This window comes from Nanorana parkeri, unplaced genomic scaffold (assembly GCF_000935625.1).
Source record: "Nanorana parkeri isolate BGI_ZX_2015 unplaced genomic scaffold, ASM93562v1 scaffold215, whole genome shotgun sequence".
Classification (NCBI taxonomy): Eukaryota; Metazoa; Chordata; class Amphibia; order Anura; family Dicroglossidae; genus Nanorana; species Nanorana parkeri.
In genome coordinates this window covers 789,008-809,301 of record NW_017306483.1, presented here as the reverse complement: position 1 = coordinate 809,301, position 20,294 = coordinate 789,008, and the positions used below count along the sequence as shown (strand labels likewise).

The 20,294-nt window shown below is 42.0% G+C and overlaps 1 protein-coding gene across 1 annotated transcript in view; it reads left to right on the top strand.

The window, feature by feature from the left end:
* Positions 1-20,294, top strand: part of LOC108786514 (complement C4-like) — a 65,876-nt gene that overhangs the window by 43,319 nt on the left and 2,263 nt on the right. Inside the window, exons 28-39 of the mRNA XM_018555832.1 lie at positions 663-829; positions 3,444-3,596; positions 4,425-4,484; positions 5,493-5,583; positions 6,670-6,826; positions 8,302-8,392; positions 9,744-9,818; positions 10,975-11,077; positions 12,459-12,548; positions 15,456-15,545; positions 17,618-17,701; positions 18,809-18,950. Coding sequence (XP_018411334.1) covers positions 663-829; positions 3,444-3,596; positions 4,425-4,484; positions 5,493-5,583; positions 6,670-6,826; positions 8,302-8,392; positions 9,744-9,818; positions 10,975-11,077; positions 12,459-12,548; positions 15,456-15,545; positions 17,618-17,701; positions 18,809-18,950 — 1,303 coding nt within the window. The remainder of the gene's footprint in view (positions 1-662; positions 830-3,443; positions 3,597-4,424; positions 4,485-5,492; positions 5,584-6,669; positions 6,827-8,301; positions 8,393-9,743; positions 9,819-10,974; positions 11,078-12,458; positions 12,549-15,455; positions 15,546-17,617; positions 17,702-18,808; positions 18,951-20,294) is intronic.

Sequence of the window (20,294 nt, the reverse complement as noted above, 5' to 3'; positions counted from 1 at the left end):
AGCCCACCTGAGAGTCTGCATAGCCCACTATAGAACCTGCGCAGCCCACCATAGACGCTGCACAGCCCACCATAGACCCTGCACAGCCACCTGAGAGTCCACAGAGCCCACCATAGAGACCACACAGCCCACCTGAGAGTCAACACAGCCACCTGAGAGTCCGCACAGCCCAGCATAGACCCTCCACAGCCACCTGAGAGCCCACACAGCCCACCATAGACCCCGCATAGCCCACCTAAGACTCTGCACAGCCCAGCATAGACCCCTCAGAGCCCACCTGAGAATCCGCACAGCCCACCATAGAACCTGCCATTATTTCTACTAAACTTCTGCTTTCAGAGCCAGTTATTCCATTATTACTAAAACCGGTAATAATCAAATGCAGAGGAAATTATTTAATAATGATAAAGATTAGATACATTTATATAGCCTTACAGATACAAGCGGCCCTTTGAGGGCAACCATAATACTAAAGCGTCCCGCAAGGAAATTGAGTTTGACTCCCCGGCACTAAAGGAAGGAGACCTGCCTGTTTTAGCCAGTGATGTAGTTCAGCGGGTCATTTGGAGCGACTTTGAAATAGAGCCCAACATAGTTCAGAAGCATTTATAATAAATAAGATTTTTTTAAAAAAATAAAATCTGTAAATATCTTATTTGCAGAGCAGGGTGAGATGTATTTCGGTTCCAAAGGCACAGCTCTTGCTGTTGAAACTACATCGTATGCGTTGCTGACGGCCCTGCTCCAGAAAGAAATTCCTAATGCAAACCTTATGTACACCTGGCTCTCCGAGCAGCAGAACTATGGCGGAGGATTTAAATCTACCCAGGTAAGAGAAAAGGGCTAAACTGGTAGCTTGATGCATCATTGATCTGCCACTGGATACTAAGCGCAATCTTCTATTTAGGATGGCTGAGTGTCTGGCCCTTACCCTTCCAAGCTCTCTTGCTACAATTCAAGACAAAATAAAAGACGACTGGGTAGATTTTCTGTAATCATGCAAACAAGTCTTTAGTAACACATGAATAGAACAATGATTAGTTGATGTTTAGCACTTTGGGAGGAGAGTTGCTTCTTTCCAGTTTCCAGACGGCCATGAAATCACCCTTACCATCTGCTGTATATCATTAGTGTGCATTTGCACATATATACGGCTTAGATAGGTACAGCTCTGAAATCAGCAGCGAGCATAAGCTTTGCTGATTGCAGAACTCTTGGTCTAGCTGAGCCAGACCACTCAGACCACTGGGTCAGACCACTGCAGAGAGGCCACTGCTTACGACTGAATTATCTAGTAAGACAACAATAAGGGGGTTATTCACAAAGGAGCCGAAGGTTCCAGCCGTAGCTTCGGCTGATCCTTCGGCTTTCTTCGGCCGCCGAAAGTGGCCGAGCGGTTCAGTCGAGCCGAAGGGAAAAGGATTCAACTGGACTGAGCCGAAGTGGCACGCTGGGAAGTGTTAATTCTGGCCCTTTTTTAATTGTTTTGGCTGACATTGTAAGTATGTTATACAGGTGAAACTCGAATAATTAGAATATCGTGCAAAGTTCATTTATTTCACTAATGCAACTTAAAAGGTGAAACTAATATATGAGATAGACTCATTACATGCAAAGCAAGATAATTCAAGCCGTGATTTGTCATAATTGTGATGATTATGGCTTACAGCTCATGAAACCCCAAGAACCCCAAATCCACAACCTCAAAAAAGTAGATTATTACATGTAATCAATAAAACAAGGATTGTACATAGAACAATATCGGACCTCTGAAAAGTACAAGCATGCATATGTACTCAGTACTTGGTTTGGGCCCCTTTTGCAGCACTTACTGCAATTACTTTTGCACGATATTCTAATTATTCAAGTTTCACCTGTATATCCTCGCTGTAATCCTAACACGACTCCTCCCAGTAACCCTAGCATTAATGTTTCCCGAAACAATTTTTTTTTTTAACATGTAAGTTTGATTTTTGTATTTAAAGAAAACAGACAAAAACAGAAAAAAGAAACAACATTCGTAACATTAAGATATAAAATAAACACATTCCATGTCTATATATAGATCCAGCAGGAGCCAATAGAATTTGAATAGTATGAAAGCAAAAACATAAAGCATAATACTCAAAGGGTGAATGGTTATAAACCTCCATGTGGTCATTATAATTTTACCGTGAGTTGGCCCAGTCTGGGCACAAGGGAAAAGAAGGGAAGGGAAGAAGGGGGGAGGGGAGGAAGAGCAAGGCCCAGAACAAAAAAAATATGGAAGCTGTTTTTAGAGAAACAGAAATGTCCAGTTGTATGTCAGCATCAAATATAATACAAAGTCAACAAGAAGGTTTTAGATATTAAGAGTCTCTGTACAAATCACCAGTATTTGAACCAAGGGGATACACGTGCCACTGCAAGTCCTCCAGTCTGAGTCCCTTTGCCTCCACCCAGTCAGCCCACACAGGATCACATTTCCTCGGACAGTTGCGGCTCATATAAAGGCTGAACAGGGTTAGAGAATCACCTGCACACCATACATCGCTTGAACCCAACAAAATATCAGTTGGTGCTCGAAATGACGACACGGATGGCGCCGTGTAACAATCCAAGTAAAGATAGTAGGTCACCGGCACTCACTTGCAATGTGCAAAAAGGATAGCACTTTTATTGATACGTCACATGCGTCAAGAAGCCAATGTTTCGGGGGCCACGCAGAGTCCCTTCATCAGGGCGACATCAAGACGTCATGATGTCGCCCTGACGAAGGGACCCTGTGCGGCCCTGAAACGTTGGCTTCTTGAAGCATGTGACGTATCAATAATTTTTGCACATTACAAGTGAGTGCTGCTGACCTACTATCTTTACCATATAAAGGCTGGACTCTGTTGACAGCCTGCAACCAAAGATTGACCATAGGTGGGGTGTCAAGATTCCACTTGAGAAGAATCTACCTTTGGTACTATGAATGCGATCAGTGAAACCCAATACCAAAATGAATGGGCCAGTCTCTACTTGTAAACCCGTTATACAATTAATGGTGTGCACTACTGACTGCTGGAGCAGAGAACATGACCAGACCATAGTCATAAAGAAGCCCACCTCCGTTTTACATCTATGGCAATAAGCATCTGCAGTCGGGTAAAAGTAGGCCAGTCATTGACGGGTATAGTAGACCCTATGAAGAAATTTAAGTTGTAAAAATCTTTCCCTGGTGGATCCTAAAGCAAACTCAGCCTCTTGTTTTCATAATCACCTGTCCTGTTTTGGGTTTTCCTGCTGTGTAGACTTACCTAACCGTTCTGAAAAGAGTTTGTTAGCAATGTTAAGGTCCCTATATGCTGGAAATTCCTGCTTCCTGGCATTCCCCTATAAAGCACAATCTAACAAAAAAAGGAAAGTCGATGTTTTAGATCGAGATAATTCATAATTGTTTGATGTTGTCTTGCCTGTAGGACACGGTCATGGCGCTGGAAGCTCTCTCCGAATACTGGATCCAAACCTCTGACGACGACCGCAATGAGTTACAGTTGGAGCTTAATTCCCTAGAAAGATCACAAAAAATGAAATTCATTCTACGCAATGAAGATGCCGTTCAGGAAGAGCTGGTAAGGCCTGTGGCTTGAATAGTTGGCTGTGCTTACATTTGCCAGTGCTGGGCAAGTGCAGCCCAGGCTTCGAAGTGATGCGATAAAGATCCAACCCCAACCCCTGCCATTTGTTTTTAGTTTGTGATAGAGTCCAAAAGGGTTAGAGCCCCTATCAGGTTTTATTTACTACAGATAATAAATAACCTGCACCACTGAAGCATGCAAGAAAGGTCAAAATACACCTGAATTTTAAGTTTTATGGCCCCAGGCGCCCGTGTACATGAAAAACATTTAAAAATGACCCCAAACAACTGCATCCATGTGTCAAATATATACACTGAATTAACCAGCTAAAAATGAGCTTAAATTGAGTCCTCAGCTGGAGTGAACCAGGTCACAGTTGTATGCAATAAATACAGATCACATAACTATAGGGCAAGTCTGGTATATATTGCAAAGGTATAGGCCAGCCATTCTTAAACATGGTTCCATGGAACCCCAGGGTTCTTCCAGAGGTTTCTAGGAGTTCCTTGAGCTGAGGATGATTGACCTCCCTTCTGATGTTGCCTGCGTTGTTCCAAACCCAGCAGCATGACCATCACTGTAAGGGGTCCATTCTTCCCGCTGGCTGCCAATGTAAGGGACATTTTTCCCATGAACCCTCAATGAATTGGATTTAGTAATTATTTTAGGGGTTCCTCTGGGGGTAAAAAGGTGGAGCAAGGCTGGTATAAGCTATAACAAAACCCCTAGGTAAACAATTGCTTACAATAAATAAGAGAGAGGCTAAAGGGGAAGAATTCATTAAAAAAGTGCTAAACACTAAATAATAATTTTGTTTTGCAGAGATCCATGGGAAAAACATTTACAGTGAAGGTATCTGGAAAAGGAAACGGTATCTTAACGGTGAGTATGGCAAAAATGAATAAAATTATTCCTGACTATATATTAACTGTGGCTTCTGTGAGCCATAAGGCACATGGGTAGGTTGAAGCCTAAAATAGATGTAAACCCAATCACTAAAATTTTATATAAGCTTTAACACGTTCATACTATTTTACAAGTTGTTTCTGCGGTTTACCTTTTTACTGTTTATATATTGGAAGAGTTTTTGGGGTTCTTCTTACTGACTGCGGCGATACGCTTTTTGTAATCTCGTTTAGCTGCCCGGATTTCATGTTTCCACCTCTTATTACATTCCTTGTAGCTCTGGAATGCCAATGCCGTCCCTTCCATCTTATATTTTATAAATTATTATTATTATTATACAAGATTTATATAGCGCCAATAGTTTGCGCAGCGCTTTACAATATAAGGAAGACATTACCATCACAATACAATTCAAGACAAGATGGTAAGGAGGGCCCTGCCCCTGAGGGCTTACGTTATCTTCTTTTCCTTGATGTGTTGTTTTACCATTATATTTAGCCATGCAGGCTTAGCTCTCGATCTTTTTTGTTTGTTACCCAATGGTATGCACTTGGTAATAGCATTATGTAATGTATTCCTAAAACAATCCCACTTCTGGTCAGTGTTCATTGTTAGAAATACTTTGTCCCATTTGTTGTCATACACCTAGATGACGCAGCTTATCGAAGTTTTCCTTTCTGGAACTTAGTGTTCTTGTCAAACCAACACACCTCTCTTTTCTGTACCCAATATTAAAAGTAATTACCCTGTGATCACTATTACCCAATGTATCCCTAATTTCTTTATCCTCAACAAGGTCCGCATTATTAGAGATGAATAAATCTAGTATAGCATTCTTCCTGGTTGGTACATCAACCATCTGATCCATGAAATTGTCCCGAAACATGTGTGTCACAGCATTCTGTCCCTGGCTCATATACAAAATGGTTTTCATGCTGCTCTGTGATTGTGACGCTTGCCCCTGACTATGTAACGCTCCTTCAGGTCCTGAAGAGATATAACATCATGAAGGTGGAAGACTCAGACTGCTCAGAGCTTGGGCTTGAGGTATCGGTTCATGGGGATGAAACTGAAAGTGAGTAACAAATTTCCTCTTTATAACTCAAGCTCTGCATATGATCCACTAGTACTAGTTTATTTATACACAGTCCTGCTTATAGTTTATATACAGCTTGTATACAATTTCCAGGAATCATGAAAAAAAAAAAAAAAATTCCCTTTAAGGAGATTTTACAGAGTTTGTACATGTGTTGCCGGCTTTATCCTCCTCATGGACTACGTTGTTGTCAACACAGAGGCAAGGTTCATGTATTTTCTGTGTGATCGGGAGTGTGCATCTTTAAAGCTGGGGCGAGTGTTCTATATATGTGCCATAGGCCTGTTTTCAGCTGGGTGAAATTTGGGCATATTCACCACCTCTAGACATAGTGTTGTTGTGTGCAGAATGAATGGCTGGATGGAGAATAAAACTGAACTCCAGGCAGATATGAAATACACAAATTAATGCAGCTCTGTATCTATTAATACATTATTACATCTATCTTTTTAATGGAAGGGTGTAGGTACCTAGGTTTAACATCACATCAGCCTCTTACAATTCCCTGTACTGCAGTGCTCAGACTTTGAGATGGAGAAACAGCACAAGGAGCCAATAGATTGCGCTGCAGTGCTTTTGTGCTAACAAGGGATATGTTTATAGAATCAGAGAGCAGAGTGACAAATAAATGAGCTCATGAGCGAGCTGCTTCTTTTGTCGTTGTCCAGTCGCAAGTTGGACGAAGGACAAGACCTGTAAGTGTCACTGAACTGCAGCAAATAAAAATTAGGTCTCCTGCCCTGACAGCCAGGGCTGTACAGCGTGGCAGAACTGTGTAAATATCAGAACTGGATGTAGAGAAGTATAAATCTTTTGGCAGCTCCTATATACTGTATGTATTTAGCTACTTGCCTGCTATTTGTTGTTTGACTAGAGTGAATGTGCATTTATCTCGGTCTTCACCTAGTCCACCCATACTACATTAATATCAGGCCTGTTCTTCACGTCTAAGCTCTTGTAAGTCAAAAGATGAAGGCTTTCCCAGCACAATAGAAACAGTCTGGAGAAGCCCAGCACTTACAACATGAGAGTGACCCTGAATCTCTTCTCTAATCTGTTACCGAGCAGACGAAGTGGACTACGGTGATTATGATTATGACGATGAGATGGCTGACCAACCCCTGGAGAACATCCATTGGCATGACCTGCGCAGTAGAGCAAGAAGAGAGGTCTCTCAGCCCAAAGAGAAGCCAGTGAAAGTGGTCTACATGGTATCACTGTGGTAAGGACAATGACACTATTACAGGATGGAGTACTAAAGGAGAACTATAAATGTATTTCTTTCGAAGTTTAAAAAAAACTAATGTTTTCTATCTGGTTTTAGATATATTTCAAGTGAAAAATAAAGTACACCCTCTTTGAATTCTATTTTTAGGTATCAGGGCATAATAAAAAATTATCTGGTCCCTAGCAGGTCTTAGAATTAGGCAACTACAACCTCAGATGAACAACAACACGTGACATATTACACTGTGTGATTATTTATTTTACAAACATAAAGCCAAACTGGAGAAGCCATGTGTGAAAAACTAAGTACACCCTTACTGCTGCCATAGCAATTAGGAGGCAATGTAGCAGTCAGGTGCTGCTGATCAAATGCCCCTTATTAATTGATCATCGGCAAGTGTGACCATCAAGTTTTAGCAGTTTGCTGGTCTGGAGCATTCAGGTGTGTATTAACACAATGCCAAGGAGGAGGCAAGACATCAGCAATTATCTTAGAGACATTTTTGCTGTCTATCAATCTAGGAAGGGTTATAAGACCATTTCCAAACAATTTTATCATTCTACAATTCAACAAGTTCATCAGTCTACAGTGAGGAATATTATTCACAAATGGAAAACATTCAAAGCGGTTGCCAATCATCCCAGGAGTTGACGTCCCAGCAAATTCACCCCAAGGTCAGACCATGCAATGCTAAGAGAAATTGCAAAAAACCAGAGTGTTCCATCTCAGACTCTACAGGCCTCAGTTAGCATGTTAATGTTCATGACACTACAATTAGAAAAATACTGAAAAAGTAGGGTTTGTTTGGAAGGGTTGTCAGGAGAAAGCCTCTTCGCTCTAAAAAGAATATGGCAGCACGGCTTAGGTTTGCAAAGTTGCATCTGAACAAACGATGAGACTTCAGGAACAATGTCCTTTGGACAGATGAGACCAAAGTGGAGAGGTTTGGCCATAATACACAACTCCACATATGGCAAAATCCAAACACCTCATACCAACTGTCAAACATGGTGGTGGAGGGGTGATGATTTGGGCTGGTTTTGCAGCCACAGGACCTGGGCACCTTGCAGTCATTAAGTCCACCATGAACTCCCCTTTATATCAAAGTATATCAGAGTCAAATGTGAGGCCATCTGTACAACAGCTCCAGCTTGGCCGAGATTTAGTAATGCAACATCCCAAACACACCAGCAAATCTAAAACAGAATGGCTGAAAAAGAAAAGAATCAAGGTGTTGTAATGACCGCACCCAGACCTCAGGTTGTACAGGCTTAATGCTGATTATTATTATTATTACATAGTATTTATATAGCGCCAACAGTTTGCGCAGCGCTTTGATCATAAATGGTTCTATCCCTTCTTCACTCTGTCCAAAACTTAGAAAAAAAGTTTTGGCTGGAATTGGGTTTTAAATATTTTAGACAAATACCTCATATCATTATGTAGTCCTTACCTTGCCTCTTTTCTAGGAAAAAAGCTAAGGATCGTGCCACTGGAATGGCTATTGTTGACATCACCATGCTGAGTGGCTTTGAACCCAGTGTACAGGATCTGAACAAGGTATGCGGTGCTAAGTCTAGCCAGTGGGGACACCCTGGAGTGGATCCCTAACTTCCCAAATAGTGACCCCCCAAGGACCCCATGCATCAAGAACAACCTTTGTGGCTTTTGTGATCAATTTTCCCCAAATATCTATTGTGGAAATGGAAATAAAAAGTGTATCTACGATTCCATTTCATTGTTCCATCTTAGGAGATTCAATTCAACATTTCCACTAATAGCAACGGTAATACATTCTATGTACAGCTGTGGATGAACCATACAGCAGGTAATCTGTTTGCCGGATGATTTCCATGTCCTCAGTGTACTGTCTATTTGGGAAAACAATAATCTGATAGAAGTGAGCAGAGCGGACTTTGTCGCTGGCTGTACATCTCATTGGATTAGTTTAGGGGTGCCCACAATTTTTGTGTTAAGATCTACTTTTCAAATGAAGAGCTACATGAGATCTACCAACAAAAAAACCCCCCTCGCTCTCCTGGCTGTCTCTCCTTGCTCTCTCTCCTGGCTGTCTCTCCTTGCTCTCTCTCCTGGCTGTCTCTCCTTGCTCTCTCTCCTGGCTGTCTCTCTTTGCTCATCCTCCTGGCTGTCTCTCCTCGCTCTCCTGGCTGCCCCTCCTTGCTCTCTCTAAAGTCACTGCTCTGCAATATTACAGAACACCGGGAAGCTAGACCTCCTACTTCTCCTCCTTTCGTGCTCAGCCCTCCATCCTAAACTTGCTGCTCTCATGCTGTCGGCCTCTGCCTTCATGTGTCAGATGCAGCCGACGGAGAGGGACTAAACAGACCGTAGGAGGGTTATCGGTCGATATGTTTCGGCGGCCGATATATCGGTGCATCCCTACCTACAACAAACATAAGTATGCAGTCAGTAAAGTCAGAGTGAATTCAGAAGTCCTTGCTTGCATTTGTGTTGGATCAAAGAAGTGAAGAGGGTAAGCATGACAGCCAGGAAGCTAGTATCTCCAGAAGTGAGGTCAGCCATTGCAGACTTTGTGTTTCTCTTATGACAGGTTTCCTTCAATAAATGGCCAGACTTTCCCAGTGTGCCAACCGTGCCAGGGTGACCACTGCAAAATCCTGCGCTTGACTCGTTGTTTTCCACTACTGCAGACAGAGGGAGCAATTTACAAAGCACAGTGAATAGTGAATCAAGCGCTAATGTAAACCCCACCACCTCCTATTGATCAATTGATGTACAATATATTGTTTTGATTCTGTTCCTGGTTTTCACCCAATTATACAGAATACTGCCTGTGTCATGCGTTGTCTCTGCGTGTGCCTGACTTTGTTATTTTTGCACCAAATAATCATTTTACAGCCATCACACATGCTCTGTTGTGTTCCCACAGCTTAAGGATGGATCGGAGAGATACATCAGTCACTATGAGATCCACGGGGGAAGACTTCTCATGTACTTCGATAAGGTTTGTATGACAAAAGAAAAGTATTAAAGCTGAAATCCAGGATAATAAAACTACATTGTGTGCACCAAACGCCTTTGCAAACTGAGATATAACCTTATAAAAGTAGCCAGTGCAGAGAGCAGAGCTGTGGGTGGGCCCCACCCCCCACCCACTACATTCTCCCTGCAGAAAACTACAGGAGGAGGTGGTGACAAGACCAGTCACCCTGCACAAGGATTAAGAGCAGCAGTGAGCGGTCTTTATTACAGGAAGCTCTAAGTCTCACACTGGATTTCTGCAGATATGGAAGAAATGCACAAAACCACGAAGATTCAAGAAAGAATACACATATAATAATTACAATATTTAGACAATATTCATTTATTCTGGAATTTGGCTTTAAATAGAAAGGCAGACGAAACATTTATTTTAGTCTTAGATTGGATGAGAGTAAGAGTTAAAACCACTTACAGGCTTTCATTCATGCCTGTGCCCTTATTCCAGGGATTTCCCCTTACTTCCTGTTTCACAAAAATAATAAATAAATAAAATTCCTTCAAGGGGAAAATAAATCCACCTGCGGCTATACTGCAGGTGCAGCGCTCAGGCTCCGGCAGACTGTTCCTCCAGCCTCTGGTCCATATGGAGGTACAGACCTTCAATTACGGGGCTGGGGAAAGATATCAATGGACTGCGAGTTTGAGTTTAATGAGTTTACTCTCATTAGCTCCTATGTTTACCCTTCTCTATTTAAAGGAAACCTCTGCTGAGAGAAAGGAGAAGGATGGGGGGGGGGGGGGTGGGGGGGGGGGGGGGGGGGCACACCCTCCCCACCCCCCACTTCGCCATTGCTCCCAGTGGGGGAGGGGGTGATTGCCATTGCCTGACTTAGAGCAAGCAGCATACTTATTCCAGTTAATTGGCTGGGAAAGTAGAACAGCCTTTGTATCAACATTACAGACAATGAGCATTTATTATGGGTGAGTTTGATAATCACAGACTATTTTCCCAGTACAGCTTCTCCCTTTCATGTATTCAGAGCTGATAAGGGGGAAGCCGATTGGCTGTCATGAGTCATACAGACAATGTCATTGATGTTTTTAAATCTTGAGCCTTGATACATTTTATATTTCATTACTGACTATGGACTTTCTTTTCCTCTGTCCACTTGTTATAGGTCACCAGTCATAAGGACATTGTGACATTTGAAGCGTTTCAGACGGTGAAGGTGTCCCCCCTGCAGCCGGCCTCTGCCGTCCTGTATGACTTTTATGAGCCAGGTAACACGTGGTGATCTTTGTACAAGAACCCGAAATCATATGCAGCAAATGAAGGGTAGTCAATGATCTAATCTCCAAGACATCTCCGCTTCCATGTCATAAGGACAATAACATGGTTCATTTGTATTGAAGGCGTGAGAACTTGTATGCTGGGATATGTTTAAGCATTAGTGAGCTAGGTGGTCACCTTTGCTGGTCCCATGCAATAGGTTTATGTAAGTGGTGGGCTCTCACCCAACTGCATATAGGATAATTCCCTATATTCACCTTCCACTCGCTCTTTACCCATTGTCAGCACCAAGTTCTATTTGCCACTGGCAATGCCTTATACAGCAGCACAATGTAAGAAGGTAGAGCAGGACTGGGAGCCAAACAAGTGTGCTGCATGTTAATATGTTGACAAGCAACAAGTTCATAGGACAATAGAGCAGAGGTATGACTTTACCAGTCTCTTCCTGCTCTTTCACTGTCCACTCAACAAGCTGGGACAACTCCAGCCTCAACCATAAAAGCCTGCGTCTACGGACTTCGTGCTTGTGTTGATGGCATTAGTTTTAACATGCTTTTCATTCAGAATGAATGGAAAGGAGGAAATGACCTGCAGTTGATAGGAGAAGATAGCAGAGTGAGTGGCGGTATGAACTCATCATTCTCTTGCTGCTCGTTCACTGTCCAGTCAGCAGGATGGGACACCTCCAGCTTCACCATAGGAGCCTGTGTTGGCAGGCTTTATGCTTGTGTCAATGACATCAGTTTGAAATACTTCTGAGGTCATTCAGAGTTCATGAAAAAGTGCGTTTGGCCTGCAGTTGACCTACTTCTGACCTGCTTCAAGAGGGCTTTGCATTTCAATAGACTTGTGTGTGAGTGCCAAACCCTTCTGAAGCAAACAAGACGCAGGACCTAAAAGGGATTTTTTGTTGTGCAATTCACTCACATTTATTATGCAGCCTGTGATTTTCCTCTACTACCTGTGTGCTCCACACAGGAGTGTACATTTGCATTGCAATCCATGGTTGCTGAGCCACTTCCAGGCTGGATAATGTTCACCATCATCCAGTCGCTTCCTGGGCATCCTGGATACTCCAAATACATTTTGGCATGCAGGTACCAGCAATATATGGGGTCCTTGAAGTTCCTTGACATAAAGTGGGCAGGGAAGATGGCTCGTGTAGCAACAGGCTGCTTTAATTCTGCTGCAGTCTGGCAGGGCTCGCCTATGTCAGATGTACGGCGCCCTGTGAACTCCTCCTATTGGTGGCTGGAACCAGGGGTGCTAATCAGACCTTATGATATTAATGGTTCCTGTACGTCTAGCAGTCATGCACAGATAATGGTAACTGTCTGGAGAATAACCATCAGATGATCTTGTCTCTGGCAGGTAACCAATGCAGAATATTCTATGGTGCCCCCTCCAAGACCACCTTCATTTCTACCCTGTGCTCAAATGATGTATGTCAGTGTGCAGAAGGTAAGAATAGGTTACCTGCGTGCAAATTATTCGGTGACAAAAGGGTTGGATTATTGAAAAACTAGACCATGTTGACTTTGCACAGTGAATTTTTACATATTTCATGAATGAGACGAAGTGAAAATTCACTTTGCAAAGAATACCCAACCATGTGCGAAGCCGAAGAGGATTAAAAAAAACAGGATTTTTCTGTCAGACATAGACTGGAATGACTCGTGCTCCTCTCATATGTATTTCACTCAAATTAATCCCACCTCTTGCTACGGGTCTTGTCCACCCCCATACTTTCATGTTATTTGTGCTTATTGTACTTGTTGTACTTGTTACAAGTATTATGTACTTGTTGTACGTAACATTTAAAACCAATAAAACTTTATTATTAAAAAAAAAAAAATCATCCCATTGCACACATTCCTGGTGAGGGCCTGGAGCAAAAGGGTGTTGTGCCTCAAACGTTGCAAATGTATGTATCACCAGCGATCAATAACCGGATAATCCAGCTGTATATTATTCACCGGACCTATCTATCCCGGTCTGTTTACATGGGACGTGTGCCCACCCATAGCTGTATACGCTATACCCAACCCCAAAGCCGATTGTATGCTTCCCATCTAGAGTTGTCCAGTTATAGCTGATTTCTTGAAGCAAGTGACTACTTTCTTTGCTACCTTGCTGAGGAGCATAATAAATAAGTATGTATTTCCTATATTCTATGTTACATTCGACCTGAAAAGAAAATATACTAATAACATTAGTTTTCACCTCCATTGGCACAGTATGAATGTACATGCAATTTCGCAGGACGAATGGCTCTGCTAAAGGTTTGTAAGTACACCCCTAAGACTTCCAATGTTGTGCACGCCTGCTTAATTTGGTGTGCCCCTGTCAGTGGCTGCAGTCACTGGTCAGCCGAGAATTTTCCACCCAACTCCTTTGATTTTTAGATCCAAGAATGTAGGGTGGAAGGCTGCCGACAAGGCCACCCATGGAGCGAATTTCAGCCAGTTCAAGAATCAGCCAAGATTCACTCCGAATATTACCAGCTTTAGTTTACCTTAAAGGACCTATCTGACCAATTGTAGGTTACATTATAGGAACTCACACAAGCAGTGTTACTGGCCAGGGGGAACGGCGACATCACTCCTGTGGTCATGTGGCAACGCTCAGACCTAACAATGGATGCTGCTAAGCTGGAGTACTGTCACTGGGAAGCCTGTCACATGCTTCCCTAGCAGCACAGTGTAATGTCATTGGCTGCAAAGGAGGAAGAAGCAGCAAGGGCGCATTGACAAGGTGAGTATACAGAGTTCGTGTGGGGGGGCGAATAAAAGGGGGATGTAAGAGGGTTGGGGGGGGGGGGACGGGACCCTTGGCAGAGACACCATCACTCTGCTCTGTGTGGACAAGGTGACAGGGTCTCTTTAACACTTTAGAAGTGCTTGGGGAAGCTGATGAAAGATTGAACAATGTTTGGGTTCATATCCAGGAGGAACATTTGTACTTTTATGTACTTTTTCTTTAATTTATTTCAATTAATATTGGAAGCTATACAACGCAATTATAATATTTGGAAGCTATACAATGCAATTATAAACAAGTTCGAGGCAATTATGGTGTCAATTATACATCATCAGGGAAAGTGATTTACACTGTATATAATCTTCCTTTTTAAAAAAGGCTGACTAGACATTTATGTATCAATGTTACATTTTTTTTGTGAAAAATATTAAAAACCTAATAAAAACTATTTGAAAAGAAAAAAAAAAAAGCCTGAAAGTCAACATGCTTATTGTACACTAAAAGATAATCATTCAGATATCCATTTAATTAAAAAGAAAGGGACTTAAAGGAGAACTATGAGGTGAGTGATTTATCACCCCCTCCCATCCTCCAGTGCTGAGTGGAGGAACGGACTAGATAGGCAGATCCAGCTGTCACTCACGCAGCTGGGTGGATCCAGACAGTATTGTCGGGATCCGTCCCGGCTGTTGCGATCTCAGTATATAGTGGGCAATAACTCGCTATATACAGAGCTTTGGGTCACAGGAGGAGGTTAGTATATGCCCCCCCGTGAGCCTAAAGAGAACTATGGGGAAAAACACTTACCGCATAGTTTTGTTTTAAAGGGGGTGATTTACTAACCTAAACACACGCACGCACCAGGTGCGTGTGCATTTTTACACAGCAAAACGTATCTATCAACCAAACACGAGCAACGTGTCACATTTTCATTTATGTACGTGCGCGTCATGTAGCATGCGCCATAGGCTACACGCCACTCTAATAGCGGCATGCAAGTCTCTAAAAGCATATTTCCACTAATGCCATATATGGAAAAATCATGCACATGATGCATATATAATGCTGCTTCACAGTTTAGACAAAAATGGTTAGCTCATGCATTTACATTCCTGCATTCATCAACGCAAGCAGCACAACGGAGAGCTAATTTACACAACATCACCTTGCAATTCATGCAGGGCTTTGCACAACACACCTGCTGGGTGTGTACACACTACAAAGGCGTCTAGATTCCACCAATAGATCATGCTGGGAGGGAACACACTACAGAGGTGTATACTTGTTTGTGGCGTGTTTATAAGGTTAGTAAATCAACCCCAAAGAGTCAGTTTAATGCTGCTGAAATGTATACACACATTGAGGACGGGTGACATGCAACCCACCTGCCATTGTGCAGCAACCACACAGGATTTATCTTTTTAATATTCTCACTTCAGAAGGCTATTTTTTTTCTTTCGAGTTTTGACTTACTGAACATCATTGTGTTTTTTTCACCATTGCACGGTGTAAATCCATAAATGATCTCTATGTACGGGTACCTGCTAATTGTACAGAATGGTCTTTTGTATATACTGCACAGGATCTGACCTCTCAATTGTCTCGCAGGTCCTTGTCCCACTTTAAAGAAGACCCTGGGCATAGAAGAGAACGATAAGCGCCAACAATTCGCTTGTTACACCCCGCGTGTGATGTATGGTGAGACAACTGGATCAAAATGCAGGGGAGACTTTATCGGGGGTCGCAGAACATTCCAAATGCTATAGATGACTAATAATCTGCAGCTTGAATATGGCTGCATTTTTATTAAAGGGAACATTTTTTTACCAGCTTGAAATGCACCAGCGGGTTAAGGTGGCTGGATCTTTAGCACTTTTGTATATATTTTTTTATTTAAAGGTAAATATAGGGGTTGATTTATGAAGAATTTGCAGAGCTGTTTCGTCCTGTGAATATCTATGAGTATGAATGTTCGAATGTTACGGATATATGCGCAAATGAACGTTCTTTTGTTTTGTTTCCTTTGCAGGTGTAATTAAATTCAAAAGTTCTGAATGTAATATTACATTATTGACACTAGATGAAGCTGAGGAGCATAGGAACTAAATACTTATTTCCTATGCTCTTTTAGCACCATCTAGTAGCTACAATATATTACATTAAGAACGTTCAAATTGAATTACACTTGTAAAGGGAAAAATGTATTCACATATTTGCACAGGGTGAACTATCACATATATTTACAAGGAGGATGACCCTGCATATTGGTTATAAATCAGCCTCATAGTCTTTCCATTTTTTTTTTTTATAGAAGAAATGCTGTACATATAAAAAGAAATTTGCTTGATGTCTAACTACTTTATTTCATTGTATAATTTGTAATTTCATTTCTACATGGTGGCAGCCATCTCTGCATACTTAGGCTCTGCTTTCCTGTTCTGAAGTGCACAGCAACGGTTGTGACTTACTGTCCCTTCTCACAATGCAAGTCTATGAGATGGCCGACTCGTTGTTGAACCCCAGCAGTCCAGTCAGTAGTAGGAGTCGGTGTTACAATCTGGATCAGGCTCCAGTAGCTGAAACAGCAGGCAAAGTCGTAGTCAAACAGGCCGCGTATGGTACACAAGCAGATGGTAGTAGTGTAGGAGCAGGCAGAAGCGTAGTCAGAGATCAAGCCGAGGTCAGTAGCCAAAGGTATCAGGTGTGAAGTGGAAGACGATGAGAGTAGTTGGTGAATCAGCAGCCAAAGGTCGGTACACGGATAGCAGTATGAGCAGATTGTATCACAGAAGGAGCAAGGAAGCAAGATATTGGCAGGAGCACAATTATCTAGCAAACAGGAAGTGCAGAGGCGTGGCTTAAATAGGAAGTTGAAGAGAGGAGCAAGGAGTTCAGAGTTCAGCAGAAACTAGGTTTACCTGAGGATTACACAGGAGATCAGGCAAGGAGCTATCCAAGGTTCTAAGGTGGCTCAGCAGGTAGAACCACTGCCAGTTACAGCAGAGGCCCTGGGTTCAGACAGTCGGCAGTTGGACCCCAATTGAGGCCTCCTATAGGTTGACAACCACCTATAATAGAACTGCAGAACAGATTTGATGGAAATACTAGAATGAGTCGTGTGCCACCCTCATACGCTAATGATGACCACACCTACATCAATCTAATTTCATTTCAATTGCCTCGTTTGAAAAAAAAAAACCCCAAGGCAATAATGGAACTTTGAAAAAAATGGAATTATCTTTTTTTATTCACTTTTAGAGAAAAAAAATCTAATTAAAAAAATGGAAATCTCATTAGAAGCATTTGGATTTCCTGCTGTTGTAAATTGGTGGCCTTTCCATCTGGTTGATATATACGTCGGGAATCAAAATGTAAACCAGCAATTATTTAAGTTCCAACTTCAAGCAGCCCCCGCCCCATTTTTGGGATACATTCCTCCATCTGGCCAGTCATGTGATAAGCCGGGTCCTCTTCTTTCCACTTCTCCTCTTCTCCAGTGGTGAATGATCCGCAATCCAGCCCAGAACAGAGCTCACATTGTGACTTCTGAGCGCAGCATTGTACTGTGAGCCCAGGATGTGTGCAGACACTCACCTACGGTTTGTCCGCCTGAATAGGAAGTTAGGAGAACACCGAATTGTTGGCAGATTAACAGCTATTTTTAAGGCATAAAACATCTATTACAAAAATGTGCTACATATTTCTTTCTTTGCTGTGGCATGCTCGTTGAGATCACTATTCATTTCACATGTTTTGTCTTCACAATGCAGGCTACCGTGTCAAAGTGTTGGAAAAGAAACCAGAAGATGCGTTCATAGTGTACACAGTGGAAATTATTGAAGTTCTGCAGAAAAGTAAGTTAATTATGTGTGCTTTACCCATATGCAGTGTATATGTGCGTGTGTGTGTGTGTATATATATATATATATATATACATATATATATATACATACACAGTCCTTGTTTTGCACATCAGCAATTAATAAATGACAAATGATTCCCAGAAAACTATGGGTTACCTAAAAAATAAATAAATCACAGAGCGGACACTACTTTCTTTGGGGCTCTATTTGTCTGATTGAAACTTCAGAATGAACCACCTGATAAGGGATGAGTCACTCTAATAGCTCAGCTTCAACTAGTACGTTTTACAGCAAATCTTTGAGCTGAAATAGCTAACCATGCAAAAAGAAGGCTAGAGCTCAACCTTATGGCTCAAAAAGGGAACACAAAACATTAAAAAGGACCTGCTTTATGCAAACTCTGCTCAAAAAATTCAGGCAGACAACAAAAGGATTAGTCACAAGTATAACCTGCAGGCTTCCCACAGCTGATCTTTTCCCTATTACTGACTTACCATGCCTTGTTCTGCACAGTGTCTCTGTGTGGAGGAGAAGAACATTCCTTCCTCATGTTAGTTCTGACCCACTGATGACTGGTGGGTTAATGATCATTGGGCGGAAGCACAAATCCACACAATGGATGAATCAGAAGCAGGGAGATCCTAGCACTGCAGGTCCTCAAGTACAGCTTCTTCTCCAGCAAGGAGAACATTGAGCAGCACAATAATGACATCACCAAATATCCAAATCAGTTGAGACTGACAGTCAGAGGCAGCAGGGACTTAGATCTCACTCTGCAGATATACATCTATAGGCTGTAGGTATAGGAGTGCCTAGGCACAGGAAGTGAGCAGCTATCTTCAGGAGGAATTCCAGACAGAGGTAAATCATTCAAGGTTACTTCTTAGGCATAATAAATATTTATAAATGTTCCCTATAACATAGCAAGTCTTTATTTGTGAGCTCAGATCCACATTAACATGCAATATTTCATATTTATCTCACTAAAAGAAAAAAAATTGTTCAATCTTTGTCTTTTCCACCCTTACCAAATTATATAACAAGAATATGTTCAAAACCACACTACATTGCCTTTACCTTTTCCTTCCTATTTTCTAGATGCAGATGAGAAAATTAAAGCTGGAGACACCCGCTACTTCTACCAGCGCGCAGCCTGCAAAATGCGTATTGATTCACAACCAGGCACAAAGGAGTATCTGATTATGGGGCAAGACGGCCAGACAGAAGATGAAGAGAAAAAGTGAGTGATGGTTACCTGTCTGCGGTCTAATTAAGGAATGGAAAATCCATTTCTACATTTTTTTATTTTTCCATTTTGTTATAGGGTCATCACTTAGCACAGTAACCCTTTACATTGGGCCTTCTGTATTCTGTGATTACATGTGACCTCACACAATCAGTACATGCTATCCCTTGTCTGGCATGTTCAGTTCCAGATGAAGGATGACCCTTGGTTGGGAGGGGGGTGGTTTCTGCTTAGTTAGACCTGAAATGTATAGGTACAAAAAGGTTGGCAACCGTTAATTGGGGTATTGAGCTTAACGCCCCAACTACAACCAACCTTTTTATTCTTCTGTAATAGGAGGGTTGGAATCTCTATCAGAAGTTTTTCACAACCTGTCTTTCTACTGGGGATACATTTCTTTCCCTCCTGTCATGGGAAATATATCCAGAAGCACACACAAAAAAACAACATTTTTAGTAGAGTGAAGAAAGTTTAGAAGTTATGACAATGTTCTTATTTTTCTCTTTGCCTAACTATTCCAGTGACAACCTCTCCCTAAATTGGTGTATGGGCATCACAACAACGGGATCACAGACAGGAATAAAAAAAAGTGACAAAGTGAAAACAAAATAAAACAAGAAAGCCAAACCATGTGGCTTTAATGATTCATCATCTGATTACATAAAATAGCCAATGTGTTTCAAAGGCCAATAAAATCCCTTCTCATTGGGGCTTGGAATCATTATCTATGCTCAAAGACATTAGCAGGGGCAGTTGGCTGTTTTATGTGTTCAGAATATGAATCTTTAAATCCACTCGGGCTCATTTATTACTTGGTCTGGTGCCGTTATTGTATTTTTATGTTTTAAGTCACTTTCTGGGAGCGCACCAGAGAGGAGCATTGCTTTATGTGAAAAGCCTCACCAGAGCCCAGGTAGCTCATTAATAATGATGTTTTCATTTGATTAAAGAACAAGTCTTGAAGTCCCAGTGCTTCTTGGATACGAGGAATAAAATTTTTTTAACTCTTCCCCAGTCTATCCAAAATAAATTTACAAAAAATGGCTGGAGTAAGACTTTAAAGGGTCTGTACATACATGCACTCTAGGGCTGCAACAACTAATCGACATAATCGATTATAATCGATTATTGAAAAAGTTGTCAACTTTTTCAATAATTGATTAATCGTCTTCCGATCAGTTGGCCCTGTTCACGGCTCCACACACGCTGCGCGCCGCACCTCTTCCCCCACCTCACGCTCGCCGCTGCCAGACCCGCCCACATCCACGCTCTTCACGCCGCACCTCCTCCCCGCCTCACACTCACCGCCCGCCCACATCCACGATCGGCACAGGGACG